Source organism: Pleurodeles waltl, chromosome 1_1 (genome assembly GCF_031143425.1).
Source record: "Pleurodeles waltl isolate 20211129_DDA chromosome 1_1, aPleWal1.hap1.20221129, whole genome shotgun sequence".
Taxonomy (NCBI): Eukaryota; Metazoa; Chordata; class Amphibia; order Caudata; family Salamandridae; genus Pleurodeles; species Pleurodeles waltl.
This window is the reverse complement of record NC_090436.1, coordinates 992,649,466-992,668,825: the sequence shown is the minus strand read 5'-3', so window position 1 is coordinate 992,668,825 and position 19,360 is coordinate 992,649,466. Positions and strand designations below refer to the sequence as shown.

At 40.4% G+C, this 19,360-nt stretch overlaps 1 protein-coding gene across 1 annotated transcript; it reads left to right on the top strand.

The window, feature by feature from the left end:
- Positions 1-1,389: 1,389 nt before the first annotated feature.
- OPRPN (opiorphin prepropeptide) lies at positions 1,390-19,040 on the top strand. Its single transcript, XM_069226515.1, has 5 exons — positions 1,390-1,460; positions 6,562-6,630; positions 8,906-8,944; positions 9,962-10,195; positions 18,876-19,040. Exons 2-4 carry the CDS (start codon positions 6,577-6,579, stop codon positions 10,181-10,183), a joined length of 315 nt encoding a protein of 104 aa, XP_069082616.1. The 5' UTR covers positions 1,390-1,460; positions 6,562-6,576; the 3' UTR covers positions 10,184-10,195; positions 18,876-19,040.
- The last annotated feature ends 320 nt before the right edge of the window (positions 19,041-19,360 follow it).

Genomic DNA, 19,360 nt, shown 5'->3' with positions numbered 1-19,360 from the left:
GAGGACACCCAAGGATGGAGGGACCCACCCCAGGGACATTAAGGTAAGTCCAGGTAAGGAATTATTTTTTTTTTTTGTGGCATAGGGGGGCCTGATTTGTGCCCCCCTACATGCCACTATGCCCAATGACCATGCCCAGGGGACAGAAGTCCCCTGGGCATGGCCATTGGGCAAGGGGCATGACTCCTGTCTTTGCTAAGACAGGAGTCATTTCAATGGGGGATGGGCGTCGTAAAAAAATGGCGCAAATCGGGTTGTGGCGATTTTTTTGCCTCAGCCTGACTTGCACCATTTCTGGACGCCCATATGCCATTTTCCCCCTACGCCGGCGCTGCCTGGTGTACGTCGTTTTTTTTAATGCACACCAGACAGCGCCGGCGGCTAACGCCGGCTAACGTCATTGAATAAATACGGCGCCCGCATGGCGCTTCAGAATGGCATTAGCCGGAACTAATTTTTTTGACACAAAACTGCGTTGGCGCAGTTTTGCGTCAAAAAGTATAAATATGGGCCGCAGTATTTTTTTCAAGAATTACATTATTTTGTGAGACCGATTTGATTTTTTTTTAATCAGTTCATCTTTGCCCCCTAGTTTCTGACGATATGCGCATACTTTACAATTCACTACAAGACAAAAGTGCCAAAATCCACCCGATTCTTATTAAGGTAAATTAAGTTATCCCAACCCTACGAAAGTCATTCTAGAAACGTCAGACATTGAGTACAATGCACACAATAAAGCATATTAATGACATGAAATGTGTACTAAAGATCTTAAAGATGTTTTCTTCATAAAGTTGCTGAAACAAATTGCCACTATTGGCATTTGTTAGATAAGGATATTAGAATATCCATTCTGATTAGTATAACATTATTTCTGCCGAGCATGATAACATCAAGTTTGAAAAGGCATGATCAGCACTATATGGAAATTAATTTTCGTGGTCATTTAAACAAATAAAAGACGATAGCAAGGTGAAAAAACACAAGTTGCCCACACGAAGCAAAGAAATGACTTTTATTTTATAATTTAAGATTTTACTGTATTACTTACACTAAATATGCTTTAGATAATTATGTGTACTAAAGAAATGCGACAGTATGGAGCAAGTAAGTGCATGGCTATTTTAAAAAACACAATCATACAGTGATTACACAAAACTATGACCAGTGTCTAAAATACATTTTTTTTCCACATCCGACTCAAACACTCAGCCAAGTTGAGATCAAAATGTCGAACCTCCCGAGTTCGCTGGTAATAACAGTCACGCTCTACACAACCGCAATTTTTAGAATGGATTATATAACACCCACTGTAACTGAGTCAGAACAATTTGGTGTAATCCTGTCAAGTTTAAGCACTTTCAGGAAATGTATAAAATTCAGACATTGTTTGTTCATTCATCACATCGTCTTTTGGAACAGACGGAAAGACATTTGCTTGTGGTGAACCTTACCAGGTAGGTCACATCTCTTTTATATTATTGAAGGTTGTTTTGTTCTGGTGGCGGATTTTAGATTCGAAGGTCACACTATTTTGGGGACATGAAGAGAGGGGTGTCTTACAGAAAGAGATCTGTCTTGACACAATGGCAATTGTTCCTGCTGCTCTAATTTCTACCTTTCAATGCAGAACAAGGCAGAAATGAACCTCTAAGGCAAAGGTGAAAGTGCCGTGGCCCCATCGGAATAGGGGCCTCTTGCAATCTTTCTACCTGGCTGTAGCTGGCACTAGGACCATCTCGCACCTCAGTGGTCTGACCAGGGTCATTTGTAAGCACTACTTACAAATAGACTAGCAAGAAGCTGGCCTACCTCTGGGCACTCTTGCTCGGCTGGCTCCATAATACCAATTTGGTCTCTGGCACTTATGTTGAAATTGATGTGGGTCTTAAATGTGTGATGGCTGGTGGCCTGGAAATTTAATTCTACCTTCCACTGCAGTCCACCTGCAGTGGCAGGCAGTGTGGTGTGTGTTCACCTGGAAGAGTATTTTCTGTGTATCAACCATAGGGGCATATTTACAAGGAAGTGGTGCATCAGCTATAATGTACTACTTTTCTTGCTCCCTCCTAACATCACCATGGTAGTGCTGTATTTACAATATGGCATACTATGGCGCACATTAGCACAATCGTTTCAACATTTTTATACTATTGTGGTGCATTGGTCGACTAGCACCACAAATTATAGTGCTAGTCCAGCAATGCGTGGGGAGGCCCATGGGAAACAATGGGAGCATCACTTTAATGCTTGCCTAGGGCAGGTGTTAAAAATGACGGGAAAAAGGGCACAGTGAAATCTCGTAAATTTCACTGTGCCAATTTTCTGGGCCTCCTAACGGGGAATGCCCCCCCTACATACATTATGTCTGGCCCAGGCATAATGTGGCGCAAGGATACAAAGTGGCGCAATGCTTGCATTGCATCACTGCATAAAACTAGTGCGGGGAAAAGGCCCTCTTGATGCCACCTTAGTGTCAAAAAATTATGCTAGGGTGGCACAAGGAGGCGCTAGGGGCTTCTAAAGATGCCCCATAGTGCTTGGCACATCTTCTCCTCTCCTCTCTAGGTCTCCAGAAGTGCTAGGCTCTCTGTTCTTTCCTTACTGCAAAGTGATGCACTCATTCCCTTTTTCTCCTACAGTGCCAGTCTTATTAGTTCTATTTCATCTTGAGGGGGACCACATGAGGTATCTTTGTTTGTTGCAAGAAATTCAGTGAAACAGTATACAGTGTGTTGAAGACTCTGCACTTCAGTCACAGAGCTCAGCTTCTCCTTGCAACTCTAGAGTACATTTTGGGCATATTCCTAACTTTTCAGACCTCTTTACTCTGGAGGTCTCACTCATGGTTAGTTTTTATAACAAATCAAATAAATTATGACAGCTAAACCTTTATATGGCCTGATTTAAAATGTATCTTATTGGAGAGATCTCTGATTCATGGAAGACATGCTTAATCCAGAGGAAATTCAGTCACATTGTTTTCCTTTAGATTAAGGGCCTCATTATGAGTTTAGGGGTCCCACCGCAGGACCACCAAACTCATGTGGAGGACGCTACTGCCATTGCAGTGCCATCCCCCTGAGTGTATTTCATTGTTCCTGCCGGGCTGACCAGCGGGAACATTGTAATACATGTTCCCACGGGGGTGATTGGTTGGAACAGTGCTACGGTATTGGCCTCGGCTCCTTCAAGGGAGCCGAGGCCAATATCATAGCACACATCACCCTTGGAATGCGTACTGTCTGCATAGCAGACAGTGTGCATTCTGACAGTGCTGGGCAGGGTAGCACACAGCACCCTTGGAATGCGCACTGTCTGCCAAGCAGACAGTGCGCATTCTGACAGTGCTGGGCAGGGAGGACCCCCAACAATGGCTTACCGCCAGCCTTTCCGTGGCTGTGCAAATGCCATGGAAAGGCTGGTGGTAAGTGGGGTTGTAATTAGCCAAGCATTGCTGAGATCAGTGCCACCCTGTCTGAGTACAACCCTGACCGCCGTCACCATGTCAGAAGCGATGATCCTTGTGGAGACAGCAGTCTTTAGGTGGGTCCGCCCACCAGGCGGTCAGACCACCACAGTTGTAGCAGTACAACTGTCACCCGAGGCTGCAGTTCTTGAACCACCAGCCCCGTCGTGAGGCACTGAGTACCTGATCCACAAACTGTTAGATGATAGGCATGCTAGACGTCACATTCCTGATGTGAGATGTAGCTGAATTTCTCACACAATCTCAACAGCAAATCCTGTCAACATAAAAATGTTTCAATGAGATAACAGTGATCGACCTTCAGAAACATCATTAAAGCACCAACAGAATCCTCAGAGAAAATGTGGTAGGTGTTATGTTTAATTAACCAGTAAAAAACAAATACAACCAAAGAAATACAGACCAATGGTTACACAGAATTTAGGGGAAACAATGAAAACAAAAGCAGAAAAATTTAACAAACATGGATACAGCTGGATAATTGGTAGAAAGGTTACAGTAAAACGAAAAATGACAGTTTGGAACTCTTCTGGATCTTGAAATGCTCCTGAGCAGCAAAATCAAGGGGTGTATTTCACAACAGCTTCACAGGGCCACAAAGGCGTTCTGAGATGCTTCAGTAAACACACTTGGTAGAGATATAAAAGAGCTAAACGAGAAAATGATTTAGAGTTAGCCAATGAGGTAGAATCTTTGCCCAACTGATTGTTTACTGTATGCCTTGATCATCCAGATCCCACAAATATGCCCAAACGGACTTGCTAATATTCCAGTTAACTGACATTCCGTAATTTGGGCTGCTGGTGTCTTCTGTTTTAGGACTGTTTCAACTTCTTGTAAATTTAGCAGCAAATTTCACTACCAATGTCTGTAGTCTATAGTAGATTAAGGGCCTGATTTATATTTTTTTGCGCCGCATTTGCGTCATTTTTATTAAATTAAATTTTGTAAGTTTGTGCCATTTTTTCATCAAAAAATGACACAAATGCGGCGCCAAAAAAGTGTAAATCAGGCCCTAAGAGTCCACACATATCGAATGTTTTCTCCAAAGTCCTACCAGTGAGAGACTAGTTGTCTATCTCTCATTCCACTTTGTCAAGTGGACTCTCAGTGACATAACTGTCTCACTCCAGGTACTCAGATGCAGTAGACATGTTCCTCAAAAGGCACAGAACTATGCACAGCAGGCCCAGACATGAGATGTAGGATAAATCAGAACACTATCTTCCAGCGAGGACAAGTTCTTGGAGCTGGTATTCAAACCACAGATTAGAAGTACTTAAAGAGTTTCCTATGGGAGGCAGAGCGGGGTTCCCTCTAAGCAGAAGAGGTAGACTTTTATTTTCTCCTATCTGCTACATAGTTGGTTTAAATGGAAATTTATCCACTGATGGGTGCCTCTATGACAAGTGTTAAACATGTTTTACAGTCCCTACACATCATTTCTATGTAGTCTGTGGTCTTTTGGGCTTTGTGTGTATTAACTGTGGCATTGATATTCTGCCTGTCTATTGAAATCCAAATGCAAACCGGCAGAATTTCCACATAGAGAAAGATATACTTACAGCTCTCCATCTTTAACTAAATTTGATCTTATTAAGTACAATTTGCTTCAAATACAATCCACTCCCTCCTGTTATTACTTCAGCTGGATAGGACACATTTTTTTATGTATTTATTTGCTTTATATTTTTCAACAGTGTCCTATTACTATGGGGAAGTCAGTATGCTTCACGGTGAAACAATCTCTGAAACCTGAGGTCGGGGCTACATAGAAACAGAATGAGGGGATGGGGTGTTAGAATTCACAAGTAAAGAGGCACCTGCATAGTAGAGTTGTCTATTTGGTAAAGCAGAGGATGTAGGAGCTCATTGAGGTAATACAAAATAAAGCTAAAGCTAGGAAGGTGGGGTGAAAAGGATGGGAGGAATGGAAGAAGAATGGGGACTTGGTGGAAGTGGGAAAAAACAAAACAGCGGGTAGGGAAGGAGAGGGTGACAGAGGTGAAAGTGTGGAGCATCATAGATGGTCTAGGATCTGGTCTAGCATGGCAGCCATAAATAATGGCAACAGTCCTGAATATGAAAGCTGATAGAATTAGGTAACAGTACCCTGGCAGAGGCATGTTAAACCTTCATAGATCCATACTCCACATCCCCAGCTCTTAGCCAGATATCCCCCTCAAAGCTACCAGAGGACTAATGATTACAATAAGGAACTTAACACATACTACGGATATTTATCATCAGGACAGGAGATGTGACACACATCATTGATTCAGAATGAATGAGTACATGTACTACGTTTAATTTCCCACGTTTAAACAATAAATAAATACATAAATAAATAAATAAATACTCAAATAGGGAGGAAGTTGAGTGAGGAAACGAGTTTCATGTACTCAAAATTCCTCTCAAACCCTGCTACGATTTCTTACCTGGTCATCATTGAAAAAAAATTGAAATTGTATGAAGCAGTTTATTTCGAAAGTAAATACAAATTAGTATGGAGACTAATGTAAACGGCAACGTTAATTTAGATTAAAACAGATCAACAAAAGTGCATAATGCCTGGCATTAATCGCTGGCATGAAGCACCATTTGCTAAATTAAAGCTAGATGTGATTGCTACTTGGAGGTCCAAATAGTTAATTTATTTGTCTAAGAGATAATGTCATTAAATAGCTCGTCGGTTCAGTGCTTATTGCTGAGATTTTTGTCAAACCAGTGCAGCACACATCTTAATCAAATCCATTCCATTGCTATCACTCTGAAGTCAATAATGTAAAAGATTACTGTTCATAAATCTTGGATCAAACTGTGTCTTGTATTATAATGTCTATGGTTTGCATTTTGAGTTATCTTTTCCCTAGAGATTGTATCATTTCTAATTGCTTAATGGATTGTTTAAAACATGTTAAATGTTTTGGTGGGCATTGTTTAAGACCCTTTGTCATTCCCAAATGAAGACACCACTAAATGCAGCAGCATTCCCTAAAATAAAACAGTTCAGAAGGTATCAAACTGTAATTGAGGACTCCATAATGCATGCCTGCTTTTGCTTCCAGGGATACCTTGAAACAATGAAGACTTTCCTCGTGGTGTCATGTATACTGGCACTGGCTGTTTGTATGGTGGTAAGTAATAAAAACCAAATGTAACTGCAGTGTGTGTTTGTATCATCTTACACTTTTAAATGCGAATTAACAAAAAGGATGAGTCCTTTTATACCATTTGCAATGGCTTTGATTAACTAAGATTTTTTTTCGTTAGTGTATCTTGATCCTGAAATTTCAAGTATAAACCTATCCTGAGTAGGAAATAAGATATCATTTAATTTGGGGAAGGGAAGTATAAAAACATGCATGTGCAATTGCATCTATATCTTTTATGCACTTAAGGATAGAAACAGAAAATATTAACAGTTGCATTTTTGGAGTGCGAGTGTATCACAAGCAACTGGCATGGGTTGTTTACATTAACTGGGAGTTTGGTTCGTAGCACGAATATTGTTTAAAGGTTATGGAACAATGGAACATTCATTTGTGGAATATTTGCCATGTTACTTTCACCTGGATTACAGAGAGACATAACTCCCCAATTTAAATTCAAGACACATGTCAGCCACCAGCACACTTTGGGGCATATTTATACTTTTTGATGCAAAAGCGCACTAACGCAGTTTTGCATCAAAAGGTTTAGCACTGGCTTGTGCCATTCCTGAGTGCCAGCCGGGCACCATATTTATGGAATAGCGCAAGCCGGTGCAAAGGGTGGGCTAGCATTAAAAAAAATTACCTTAGCCAGGTGGGGGTGGCGGTATGGGAGAAGAGGGTTTTGCACCAAAATTTACGTTAGGCTGGTTAGAGAAGAGAAAAATGCCTCTAACCAGCCTAGCATTGTTTTCTGATGCAAAACCAGCCATACCACATGACTCCTGACTTAGAAAAGACAGGAGTTACTCCCACTACCCCAATGGCCGGTACAGGGGAACCAGTGTCCCCTGGGCATGGCCATTGTACCCTGTGCCATGCAGAGGGCCCCAAATAGGGCCCCCGATTGCTCTTTAAATTAAAAAAAAAAATACTTACCTTTACTTACCCTACTTACCTGGGATGGGGTCCCCCATCCTCCGGTGTCCCTCTGGTGTGGGTGGGGGTGTTCCTGGGGCTTGAGGAGGGCACCTGTGGACCCAGGCCATGGTTCACACCATGAAAATGGGTTCACAGGTCTCCTAATGCCTGGTCGGAACCAGGTGTTAAATAATGGTGCAAAGCAAGCTTTGCACCATTATTTAGCCCCTCCTCCCACCCGTGCGTCATTTTAGCACAGGGGGGATAAATATGGTGCTATGTGGATAGCTCCATTTTTTAGATGGGAATGCCTACCTTGCATCTCATTAATGCAAGGTAGGTTCACGCATCCAAAAAATGGTGCAAACTTCAATATTTTGACATTAGACATGTCTAACGTCAAAATATAGATATGGAGGTAAGTGTGCGTCACATTTGTGTAAAAAAAAGATGCCAATGTGGGCGCAAGAAAGGTATAAATATGGGCCATTGTGGTTTAGCATTTGTTCCGCAAATGATTACATTCACAAAAACTGTAACACAAAACTAAATTTTTGTGAATCAGCTAGATTACAAAGCAATACCGAGTACTGACAACTTTATTGCTATGTCAGGGTTATCCACACTTGTATCACAGAATCTTCCATAACGGCGAAACATCCATAAGCTGTTGCATTTGAATGAATTCGAAAAACGTCTGGCCCTAAAATACATGGGACGTGGTTGGCTATGAATGTCTTCCTAACAAACACAACTGATAAAAAGAGAGAAAAGACCCTGGTAATTGCAAATGCGCCGCTTCTGGGATCACTGACAGAGAAGGAGGTCATTAGTCACTTTGCTGGTTTGCTTTGAGTGATTGCCCGATCTGTCTCAGGGACTGTGTCTGCAACACAAAATCACAAATAGTCTTCTGAGAAATATGTCAGGCTAGGCTTATGTTCCAAATCAATTAAACAATATTATATATTAAAAAAGAAAACATGGAGAAAGGCACCGTTTGATATTTGCCATTCTGCAAGCCGTGTTTAAAATCTTAGCAAGTGTATTGCAGAGAAAGGAAGTTGTGTGAGGCAATGAGTTTCATGTACTCAAAAATCCTCTCAAACCCGCTATGATTTCTTACCTGGTCATCATTAAAAAGAATGTGAAGATATATGTAACAGCTTGTTTCGAAAGTAAATACAAATTAGTAAGGAGACTAATGCAAGCGACAACTGTAACTTTTACTCTTAGCTTAATTGGGATGATCTCATTTTAACACAAACGTTCTTTGGGCGGACTGTTTCTAATTCTTATCCTCTCTTGTTTTTTATTGTGATCTCCGGTGGCATTCTAGGCTTCTCAGCCACGTGGACCAGGAAGAGGTCCTCCACCAGTAAGTGTATATTTAATTTTCTAAAACAAGCACTGTTTAATGCAAAACTTTCATGTACACAAACGATGCACAGTTTCCTAAATATTCATTATGACAAATGTGATGACAAGTTTGGTTAATGTTTGAAGTTATAATACTGCACCTGGCTGAAAGTACACCACACACCAGATGAAATAAAGCCATGAGGGGGGCTAAAATAAAATGAAGTGTTGTAGTGGTGGCATGTTACCATCTTTGGTAGTGGTGAATGATTGTTTTTTACCTGAACATTAATTAGTTATGCCGATTCTGGCTGGAAATTCACAATTGCAAAAGTCTACTAAGTCCTTAACACAAAAACAAAATAACATAAGAAAACAACACATTAAGACACTGGGTGTCGACTCACCAAAATGTCAGGGTTATCATATACCCTTTGACCTTAATGATGTTGCAGGAAGTGATGTCACATGCCATTATCCCTCATGACATCACAATACGTGCACACTCTTTCACCGTGACTCACTAATTTGCATTCTCTTATTCACTCTTACTCTCACTCGCCTATACTCACTCACTTTCACAGACAGACACACACACTGTTGGACTTTTTTGCTTATGCAGGGTCATCCCCAATCTTTTTGTCTGAGCTGTTGCTGTTGGCTTTTGAACGACAGCTTATAAAATTAAATATTATTAACAGATTAGGTCCCCAACTTTCATGAATGACTCGGTGGGGGGTCCCAGGATTCCAATAAAGATACAATGGGGGTTCCCGGGCTCCAGTAGTAATAAAGTGGGGGTCCATAGAAGTCAAAAGGTTGGGAACCACTGCTGTAGAACATTGGAACTGTATACATTTACTCTATAGTGTGTACTTAAGGAATGATCTCCTTTATAAAAGGTAAGTTGGACAGCTAATGTATGATCCTAGTTCTATGTATGATATCTTTTATTTATTTCATTGTTAATAAAGAGTTTATGTTTATGCAGTTTCATATGTACAATAATGTGTTTATCTTAACATTTTTACATCAGCCAAGACCTGGAGGACATGGAAAGGGACCTTTAAGGCCAGTTGATCCTCCTCCTCGTAGGCCGAAAGTCACTCCCACGACTTCTACAGCAGTGACAACAACACCAACTACCACACCAACCACCACAACTCCCACCACCACGGCTTCAACCACGACCAGTCCGGCCACAACCACTTCCACCACCACTCCAGCTACCACGGTAGCCTCAACAGCTGGAGGTTAATCACAAACCAAGGTAAGAATACAAGCACCAGAGAACAAAACAATATGTTTGTCTGAGAGAATGTTGTAACTTCCAAATGTATGCTTTTCATTAAGAAATTATATATCCTCTATTAGACTTTGGAATTCAGCTGCCAGCATTATTATAATTACCGTACACTCCTTAGGAGTCAATTCATACATTAGCGCTAAACTCGATAAACATTAAGAGGCTGATTGGTGACAAGAGAGCAGGATATCAAAATATAAGGAATAAAAGAAGAGAGAGGTGTCTCAGCATGCTTTTGGCTTCAGGTCCGAAGAAGAATATGGGTGCTAGATTTAGCCAAACCTTTTTTTCCTTGAATGTGCACATTTAGAAAACATACTTTCTGTTTGCAAGTTTTCATTTTTGCAGTGTTGAGATTTATATAACAGATTTTAGACTTTTCAAGGTGAAAATATGCCCCAGGCTTTCATGTGGAATTGATGTTTCCATAGGCCAACAAATGAATATTTCTTCCTTGATGCTTAATAGGTTCCGACGAGGTTATTAGTGGGGTTTCCTAGTGGTGAATTTAAGAACTTCCTGTGATCTTCCCCTGTTTCCAGCCGTTGTAAACGCTCACAAATGTGTGCAATAACAAAATGAAGTTGCAGAAGTAATTAAGGCATATCCGAATGAAAAGCATACCCTTGAAAAAATGGTGCTTTCGCCTATGTAAATGGATAGTGTATATTTAAGTGTTTTTGTACCTAACTGCATTTATTTCGAGCAAACGTATTGCGCTGCTTCTATCATGTTTATTTTCGCATAATGCAAAAATGTATGATTGAAAGTCTATCACGGTGGCAACCAATTAAAATGAAAACGAGGATAAAGAAACTGGAGCAAAACATTCACTGTATCATGGATTTATACCCTTCCCCAGGTGAGGAGGAGTAAATCTCTATTCTGGATGGTTATGCTAAAGGCACTCCCCTAAATTGGTGATGTTTGTGTGAACCAGTTTCTCCTTGAGGAAAAATATTTTCCTCCTGGAAAGACAAAAGAAAAAAGTAAACATGAACAAGTGCACTTTTAGAAAACATTTCCTAGTGAATATTTTAAATATGCGTGAGTAAATGCTTACAGATTTGACTACTCTTGCAAAGCTATACCTTCACAGTATCCCAGGCAGCGCTTAATTTGTAAATAAAAACGTGCTGGTGCCCCAAGCTCTCCTCCGAAACACAAAGCTAATGCAGTTAAATGTGCGAGCACGGAATACTGAGGCAGCATAGTCCTGAAGCCATCTGGGGCCTCTTAAATCCATTTGCAGTCGTTCCCTGCCCCTTCAGCTCACATTTACAGCTTTCTGCATTCTCCCGCTTTTTCGATTTCCTTCTTCCGTCACTCCCACATTTGTCTTTTGATCGCAGTAAATGCTTGAGGCAGAAAAATAGGTCCTGGCCCTCAAAAACAGGTGCAGGTGCCCCGCACCGGAAAAAAACGGCTCAAATTAAGCAGTGGTCCAGGATGAACCCTGGAATTTTTTCTGATATTTCAAAAAACTGTGTAAATCAGCATTTAGACACATATACCTACATGTGTATGGTCATAAATATGCGACTTATGCCTTTACGTACAATTTTGAAGTGTAATAGATGTGAAAAAACTACTTAAAATTCCTGCATAGAATTGTTCCGGTGTAGCCGGTGAAGTACCCCTTCCAATTGTGTGCTCAGTGAATAATCACCAGGAGTACGAATGGAACAATGTTCATTATCACATTACGGTTTGTATATGCCCATATATTTTTCTTTAAAGAGCCCTGCCTTGTTTACACACCTTTAAAAAATAGAGATGCTTGGAAAATATTTCACCACATTCGATCTCTGACTCCATCATTTTGTGAGAGCAAATTTACATGTACAAAAGAGGTGCAATAATACATTGGTAAGGTATAGGAACACCAGCAAAATTACACTAGATTCCAAATAACCATACCCCCGCCTCACAAAGAAGGGTTCTCACTGTTAACGAGACCGTAATAGTGTTAAAATACTCCGTACTACTAAATTATCCATATTAGTATATTTCTGTTATGCACATAAATGTCTATCACAGACTGAATTTTTCGAGTACGTAAGTGAATCTACGTACATTAAAAGTCTGTTAATTGTCCCTATTCCTCAATGAGCCTCACTGTACCTTCATATGAGTTTGGGTTTGTTTTAAGCTTGATATTAAGTAAAAGCAACAAAAATACAGTTCTGATCAGGGAAGGCAATCATAGACAAAGGGGAAAAAAATGTCATAATGCCCCCTCACATTGTGAAAACATTTCAGTGCAGAGTCTCAAAGAATTCCATAGGAGAGCCGGGAAGGAGGAACTTCATCACTCTCTAAAACGGTCCTCGGTCCGTGACTGAGGTCACTCAAATACTGTTCTCAAAATTTGCCATCGATAAACAATATACATTCAGGTTGCGGTTAATAACTCCTAATACCGATAACGGCATGCACTTATTATTTTTACTTCAGGGAAGTAGATGAGCTTGTTAAAATACCAGAAAACTTACATTTTAGAATACACCTGAGCTGCATAAACCACCACAACCACAATTAGGGGCATTTTCTGTCATCATTAGGACAAATATTTTAAAGATGGGGGTCAGATGACACGTTCAGTGCTACTAATTAAAACAACAAACTTGATCTAATTTGGACTTTGTGAGGATTTTGTTTCTTGAGATGAGTGAAAAGAAGGAAACCCTGTTTTTAGGTCTCAGCGAGACAGAGCACGCGTTGTCTCGAAGAGACGTGTAGTGCTCTATCTGTGCACCAACACGTCGCCCATCTCCTACCATTGGTAAACTTCAGCGTCGCTCTTATTTTCTTTGATGCTATTCGCTATAGCGTGCAGGTGGGATGCCCTCTTCTTGTGTTTGGCTCTCCCTTAGTGTATGGACCAAGAACATGTCTCCTAACACTGCGTTTGGTTTTCAGAGCCATTTTTTGTTGTTTTCAAGCACTCCACATGAGTAGTTATGCTTTCAGGCCATCTTCCTTAACGGTGGTGCTGCTATTCTCTTTAACCCCTCTGCCCTAGTCTGTTTTTTTCTCTACCCTCCCTCCGCTTTCCCCTGCTCGGGTAGAACATACCTGTATAGATGTGTTCACACAGCGCACAAGCGTAAGCTATACATATTTGTACACATACACATATTCAACTAAAATGCATGCACATGTACATAAACAGATGCATTTCTTAAAAAGAGGCTAAATCACGAACAACGCTTGCATCCTGTGTTGTATTATACTCCTTTTGGATGTGGTGCATTTTGTTATTTTGCCGTATGCCCTTCGCATTACGCCAGCGCCTAAAGGATAACCACGGTATGTGGCCGCTGTAATTAGAAATGGTAGTGTCAGTCTAGTTACTTAGTGCACATAAAGAGGCAGTTGACTCCTTCACCAAGCCATATTTTTTCCAGTCCTGAGCTTGTATTTCACTTGTCAGTGCATTGTGGGAATTGTAGCCTTGCTTTGCTTCAGTTGAACCTGCGGACGACAACACTTGTCATCACTGATTTGTGTAATGAGATCCCAGGACTGCAATAGTGCTGTTCCATTGACACAGAATCATCTATTCATGTTAGGACATACACTTCCTTACGAATAGTAGTAAATAAACAAAGGCATATGTGCAAAACTGTGAAAGAGCTTTAAAAAGTTTGTGGGTGGTGAGTGGAGAAAAGTCCCCATTACAGCCATTTTCATATGAGAAGATGGAAAACATATTTTTATTGCTGGGCTCCTCAGTAAACTGTCTAAATTTGTTTTCAATGGAAGCTATTTGTACTGTTTATACTAAAGGAAAATAATGAAGAACGTGTTTGAAAGGCAGAACGAGTTACGTTTTAACCTTTGCTGAAAATACCTCAACTGGTGTGCTCTTATGCAGAGTTGCTAGTACCATACACTGTTCTGCCCCATTAAAGCTTGCCCAGTCTGGAGGATTAGTACACCAGAACTAAAAATGACCTATTGGCAGCTGAGTGGATCCTTAGAACTTTAAATCATGCAGAAGTACTGCAGGGTGGGCAGCTTTCGAGAAACCACATGCTACACGGTAATCTAGTCACTACGCTTCTTCTTTTCGAGTGTTTTAAATGTTTTTTTTTTTAAATCTTATGCAATTCCAATAAATGTAACAGTCCCACAGCCTGTCTGGTGTACACTATATTAAAGATGCTGCAATTCTGCTAATTGAGGGTGATGGACTACATTTTGCCAGGCTAATATGGGATGGTTACTGACAGTTTTGTGAAAAAGCCATACCAAAAAAGTAAAACAAGATTTGAAAAAATATCAAACATTGGCCCTGATTTATACTTTTTGGTGCAAAATTGCACTAATGCAGTTTTGCACCAAAACATTTAGCACCGGCTTGCACCATTTCTGTGCACTAGCCGGGCACCATATTTATGCAATGGTGCAAACCGGTGCAAAGGTGTAGGCTAGCGTAAAAACAAATGACGTTAGTTGGGTGGGGCAGGCAGTATGGAAGAAGGGGGTTTTGCACCAAAAAATGACACTAGGCAGGTTAGAGTAAAAAAAATGACTCTAACCTGCCTAGAGTCATTTTCTGACACAAAACTATCCATACCACATGACTCCTGTCTTAGAAAATACAGGAGTCACGCCCACCACCCCAATAGCCAGCACAGGTGACCAGGGTCCCCTGGGTGTGGCTATTGCACCCAGTGCCATGTAGGGGGCCATTTCAGGACACCCAATGGCACATAAAAAAAACGTACCTGTACTTACCTATATTTACCTGGGATGGGGTCTCCCATCCTCCGCTGTCCCTCTGGTGTGGGTGGGGGTGTCCCTGGGCCCTGGGGAGGGCACCTGTGGGCTTATTCCATTGTGTTCCACCATGGAAATAGGCCCACAGGTCCCCTAATGCCTGCCCTGACGCAATCGTAAAAAATTGGTGGAAATCAAGGTTTGCACCATTTTTTGACCGCTTCTCCCTAAATATGGTGCTAACGCCATAGAGTTATTTTTTGCACGGGAATGCCTGCTTTGCACCTCATTGATGCAAAGTAGGTTTCCATGTTCAAAAAATGATTTTAATGCCATAAATGTGACCCTAGACTGGTCTAGCACCAAAGTATAACTATAAAGTTAGTTGTGCACCAAATTTGCATTAAAAAAAAAATTATGCAAATTCAGCGCAAAACAAGTATAATTATGCCCCATTGTGCTCTCAGTGATTTTGGGAGTGCAGGTGATTGGGCTCATGTTAAAAATAACTTTCCTTTCTTTGAACTGTTTGGTGAGGGAAATTTGCTGCGAAAGGTGAAAGGGCTGCGAGAGAGTAAATGAAGGATTGAGTAATAAATAAAAGAACAAGGAAAAGTGGATAACGGGGTCGGTGACAGGATTAAATTAGAGTTACAAACGGATCCCTGTAATTAACAAAAACACAAAAGTAGGACCCCTTCAGAAAAGGGGTTCAATGTCTTTAATTTTTGAAATTTATAATTCAAGAAAAAATTCTATCTTGGAAAAACTATCTTGTACAGTAACTGTACAAATTTCTGGATTGTAGGCCATATTTTCTTTTTCACTGCACGCATTTGAGCATGGTAAGCGGGTTACATCTTCTGCATATTTAAATTAGAAATTCGATTATCAAAAATAACATTATAATGTATTACAAAGTTTAGAAGGCTGTAAAAAAACACTAATTACCAATTGTGATCTCGGAAGACAAGTGGAGAGTTCTCATAATAGTCACTTTGGGAAAGCCGTTCTACATTTTGCAAAAAGGGATTGAAAAAGGTAGGAGTTTGAAAGCGACTATGTTTTAATGGTTTCAACATCTAATATGAAGCTTACTCATGCATAAAGGGTGAGCCAAAGTTGCTAATAATCCAGTCTATGCAGGAGGGCCATGGTATGTGCAAAAGGGTAATAAAACATAAATAGTGGACACAGAAAGAAAATGAACACTTTCATTCTTTGCATGTCATCTGTGCCCTACAAAAAGGATTAGTTATTTCAAGCACAGTAGAACGTTTGCCTTCAATAGAACTCTTGCTGCAACAGAACCATTCCAATGATGGACTCTTTGATGGGATGAAAAAATAAACAGTGGTACTCTTTGAAGAATAGGTAGCTCCCAAGTCAAAGGCTGCTGATTTACAAGTGATATTGACTCTGTTAAAACCCCATTCTTTACTAATTTTCTGGTCAAAGTCTATCAGACAGCTGAGCTGCCTGGTTTGCTAACGACATCTTGGGGACAATTGGAAAGGTTCCTACAGAATACATTCCACCCATTCTTGACCATTGGTTTTGTGCTTTGTGACTCACATTTGCTTCCTTTCATTTGCTGCCTTTATTTGTTTTAGGCTGTCCAGCTTGAGTGTGTCCCTTGTGTGGCCCATCCCTTATTTACTACATCCTAAGAGTGCTCATTTTCTCTTTAATTCAGGCCTTTAAATCTTGTCCTTTCTTGTCACATGTGCTGTGCATTCAAAGACAGAGGTCTAATATAAGGCTCTGTTTTCTGAGGGAGCTTGGTGTTTACTTTTCTTTCTCTGACATCAACGTGAGAGGATTTATGAGACAATCATGCTGGCTACTGAAGGTGTGTTAGAGTAAGGCTATAAAATGTATGTTTATGTTTTCTAGTACACAGCAAAATTAAAATGCCTGTAAATGAACAGCAGGTATTTAAGAATATATCAGACTTAGGAAGCACAAATGGAGCATACATTTCAGTAATTCTGAAGTGTGGTGGAAACAAATATTTTAACACAGCCAAAACACACAGGCCTGTGATGCCTTGAACATTTGGAGAGTAGGTGGGTGGGGAAGTGGGGGAATCAGGGTCCTTGCATATGGGGAATAGAAAATCCTGATGAGGAAGTGAGAAACTCTTTGAGGCCGGCCTAGTCTCACAAACAATTATTCCTTGTGGATAGAGGTGACAGGGGCTTAAGGTTTGTATCACAAAGGGGTGGAGGGCACAGTGCAGGGGACTGCCAATCATCAACAACACCTCTTTTCCACATGATACCAGACACCACCCCACTCCCCCATTCTCCTGACTGGTCCCTGGTAGCAGAGATAACTTTTCCCACCTCAGCAAAGGGATTCTGAAGCATCTCCTTTTTTATTTTGTAAAGCTGCCAAATATATTTTTTAAAGCACAACTATTTGAATTGTTAAATTCTTGTACGCCTGGTTAATGTTCATAAACATTTATTAATTCAAAATATATTCTCTTTTTACATTAATGTATTGGTACTGGTTATATACAGTAAATGTCACTCAAGCATGTAAATACCTTGCTTGTGCACATGGATACTAATTCAGTGGTACTGTTAGACTCATAAGGAGGTTTAAACCATGTATTGACCCTTTCCCATTAAAACAATATTATTTTGTCCACCAAAATAGCCTGCAAATTCTTTTTGAAAAGCTCAATTATCAAAACTGCTTTAATGGGGTAGACTGCACCTTCCATTCACTCTTTGATGCTTACAGTCCCCGGGGTCACACTTAGGGGTCGACATTAAGTGGGAATTTGAGCTCGAACGCTTTTGACACGCATTTTAGTTTCACCTATTCGCGTGGTGTGCGAATGGCTCTCACTTTTTTTGCTGTTCAGTTTACATACAAAATTACTTCAACAATTGTAATCGTATACTAAGGCATGGGACAATCAGAGAATGTACATTGGAATTTACTGCCCTAAGTTGAGTGAAATGCTGAAAGAATCCCAACTAGGCGCCATATGAACGAACACTTTTTCCCATAGACACAGAATGGGTAAAAACCTTTGCTACATCTGGCCCTAGATGTACTCAAACTTCAATCCAAGGTGTATAAAATTCTAACTATTTTTTAAAGTGCTTAGAGAGTTCAAAACTGGTATAAAGCACTAACATGAAAAGAAAATGAATCCTAAAATTCCGAAAGCAAACAATACTTGAATCAACACACAGACTTGTCCCTCAGCAGAACACCTATGTGAAGAATGGTGGTTCTGTGTCTTGTGGGTAATGCTGTACAACAGGCATGGTGCTGTGTGGGATTTTCTTTTGGGGGTTGGGGGGGTTATGGAAGGATTTCTGGTATGAGCCAATGGTATTTGGGGGTTATGCATGATGTAATGCCTGAGTCTGTGGTATTTGGTGTTTTAGCCTGACATCACGTATGAGGATGTGGTGTTGACGTTGTATACATTTGTGTGCTGCAAAGTGTGACAAAAAAGGGCTGCAATCTCCAGGTGGGTTTGATCTAAGTGATGTCAGACAGCAAAACCCTTTGGCTCCTGGACAGCAGAATTTGTCGTCGTTATTGCTGCAACTGAAATCATTTTATTATTGCTGAAGAAGAACCAGGTATTGAAGAAACTGTGGCGAGACCTAATAGAATTTTACATTTGCCACTGTCTGCCTTAATTTGACGTAAAATAAAACAAATGGCTTTGACAATCTTAAATTTATTTGGTCATCAGGAATCAAACCGTTTTATCTGCAAAATAGTGTTCAGAGGTAGGTGAAGAATTAGCGCATTGGTCTACAAAGAAGATTGCCCTTGAGACAAGTAATCATGTCAAGATGTTACTTCATGTTAAAAAAGAATAAAACGTTTTCCAAAAGCAAAACACGTTTTCTAAAAACATTTTTTTGTTACTTTACAGGCAAAAAGAATCAAAAGCCACTCGCAGGGAGAGCCCAGCATGGAACTACTAAAGACTTTGTAGCTCTTAAAATTGCAACACAAGTTATTTGACCAGGGTGTGCCCTGTGTTTTGATGGATGCTGCTCTACATGTGCTACGTCTAATAAAGTGATTTAACTTCTCATTTGGCTTCTATATATTTTGTAAATGCAACTCCTACCTAACTGGATTTCCTGGTGTCTTCGATATTTCACTGTGTACCGCACTGTGTAAATAAAATGAATTGGAAATAACATTTCTTAAAGTAGCACATGTTAAACAATGCTTTAAAAAACATTTTATGAAAACATTGAATTATGTTACGTAGTGAGGGAGCCTAGCAGGCTGTAAAGAATGCCTGGGGGTTAACGTCCCTCTCCTAGCCTTCCCCACTACATCTTCGTAAATTAAACTTCCTATTGTCCACTCAGTTTGCTTAGCAAATATCATTACATTGTGCACGCG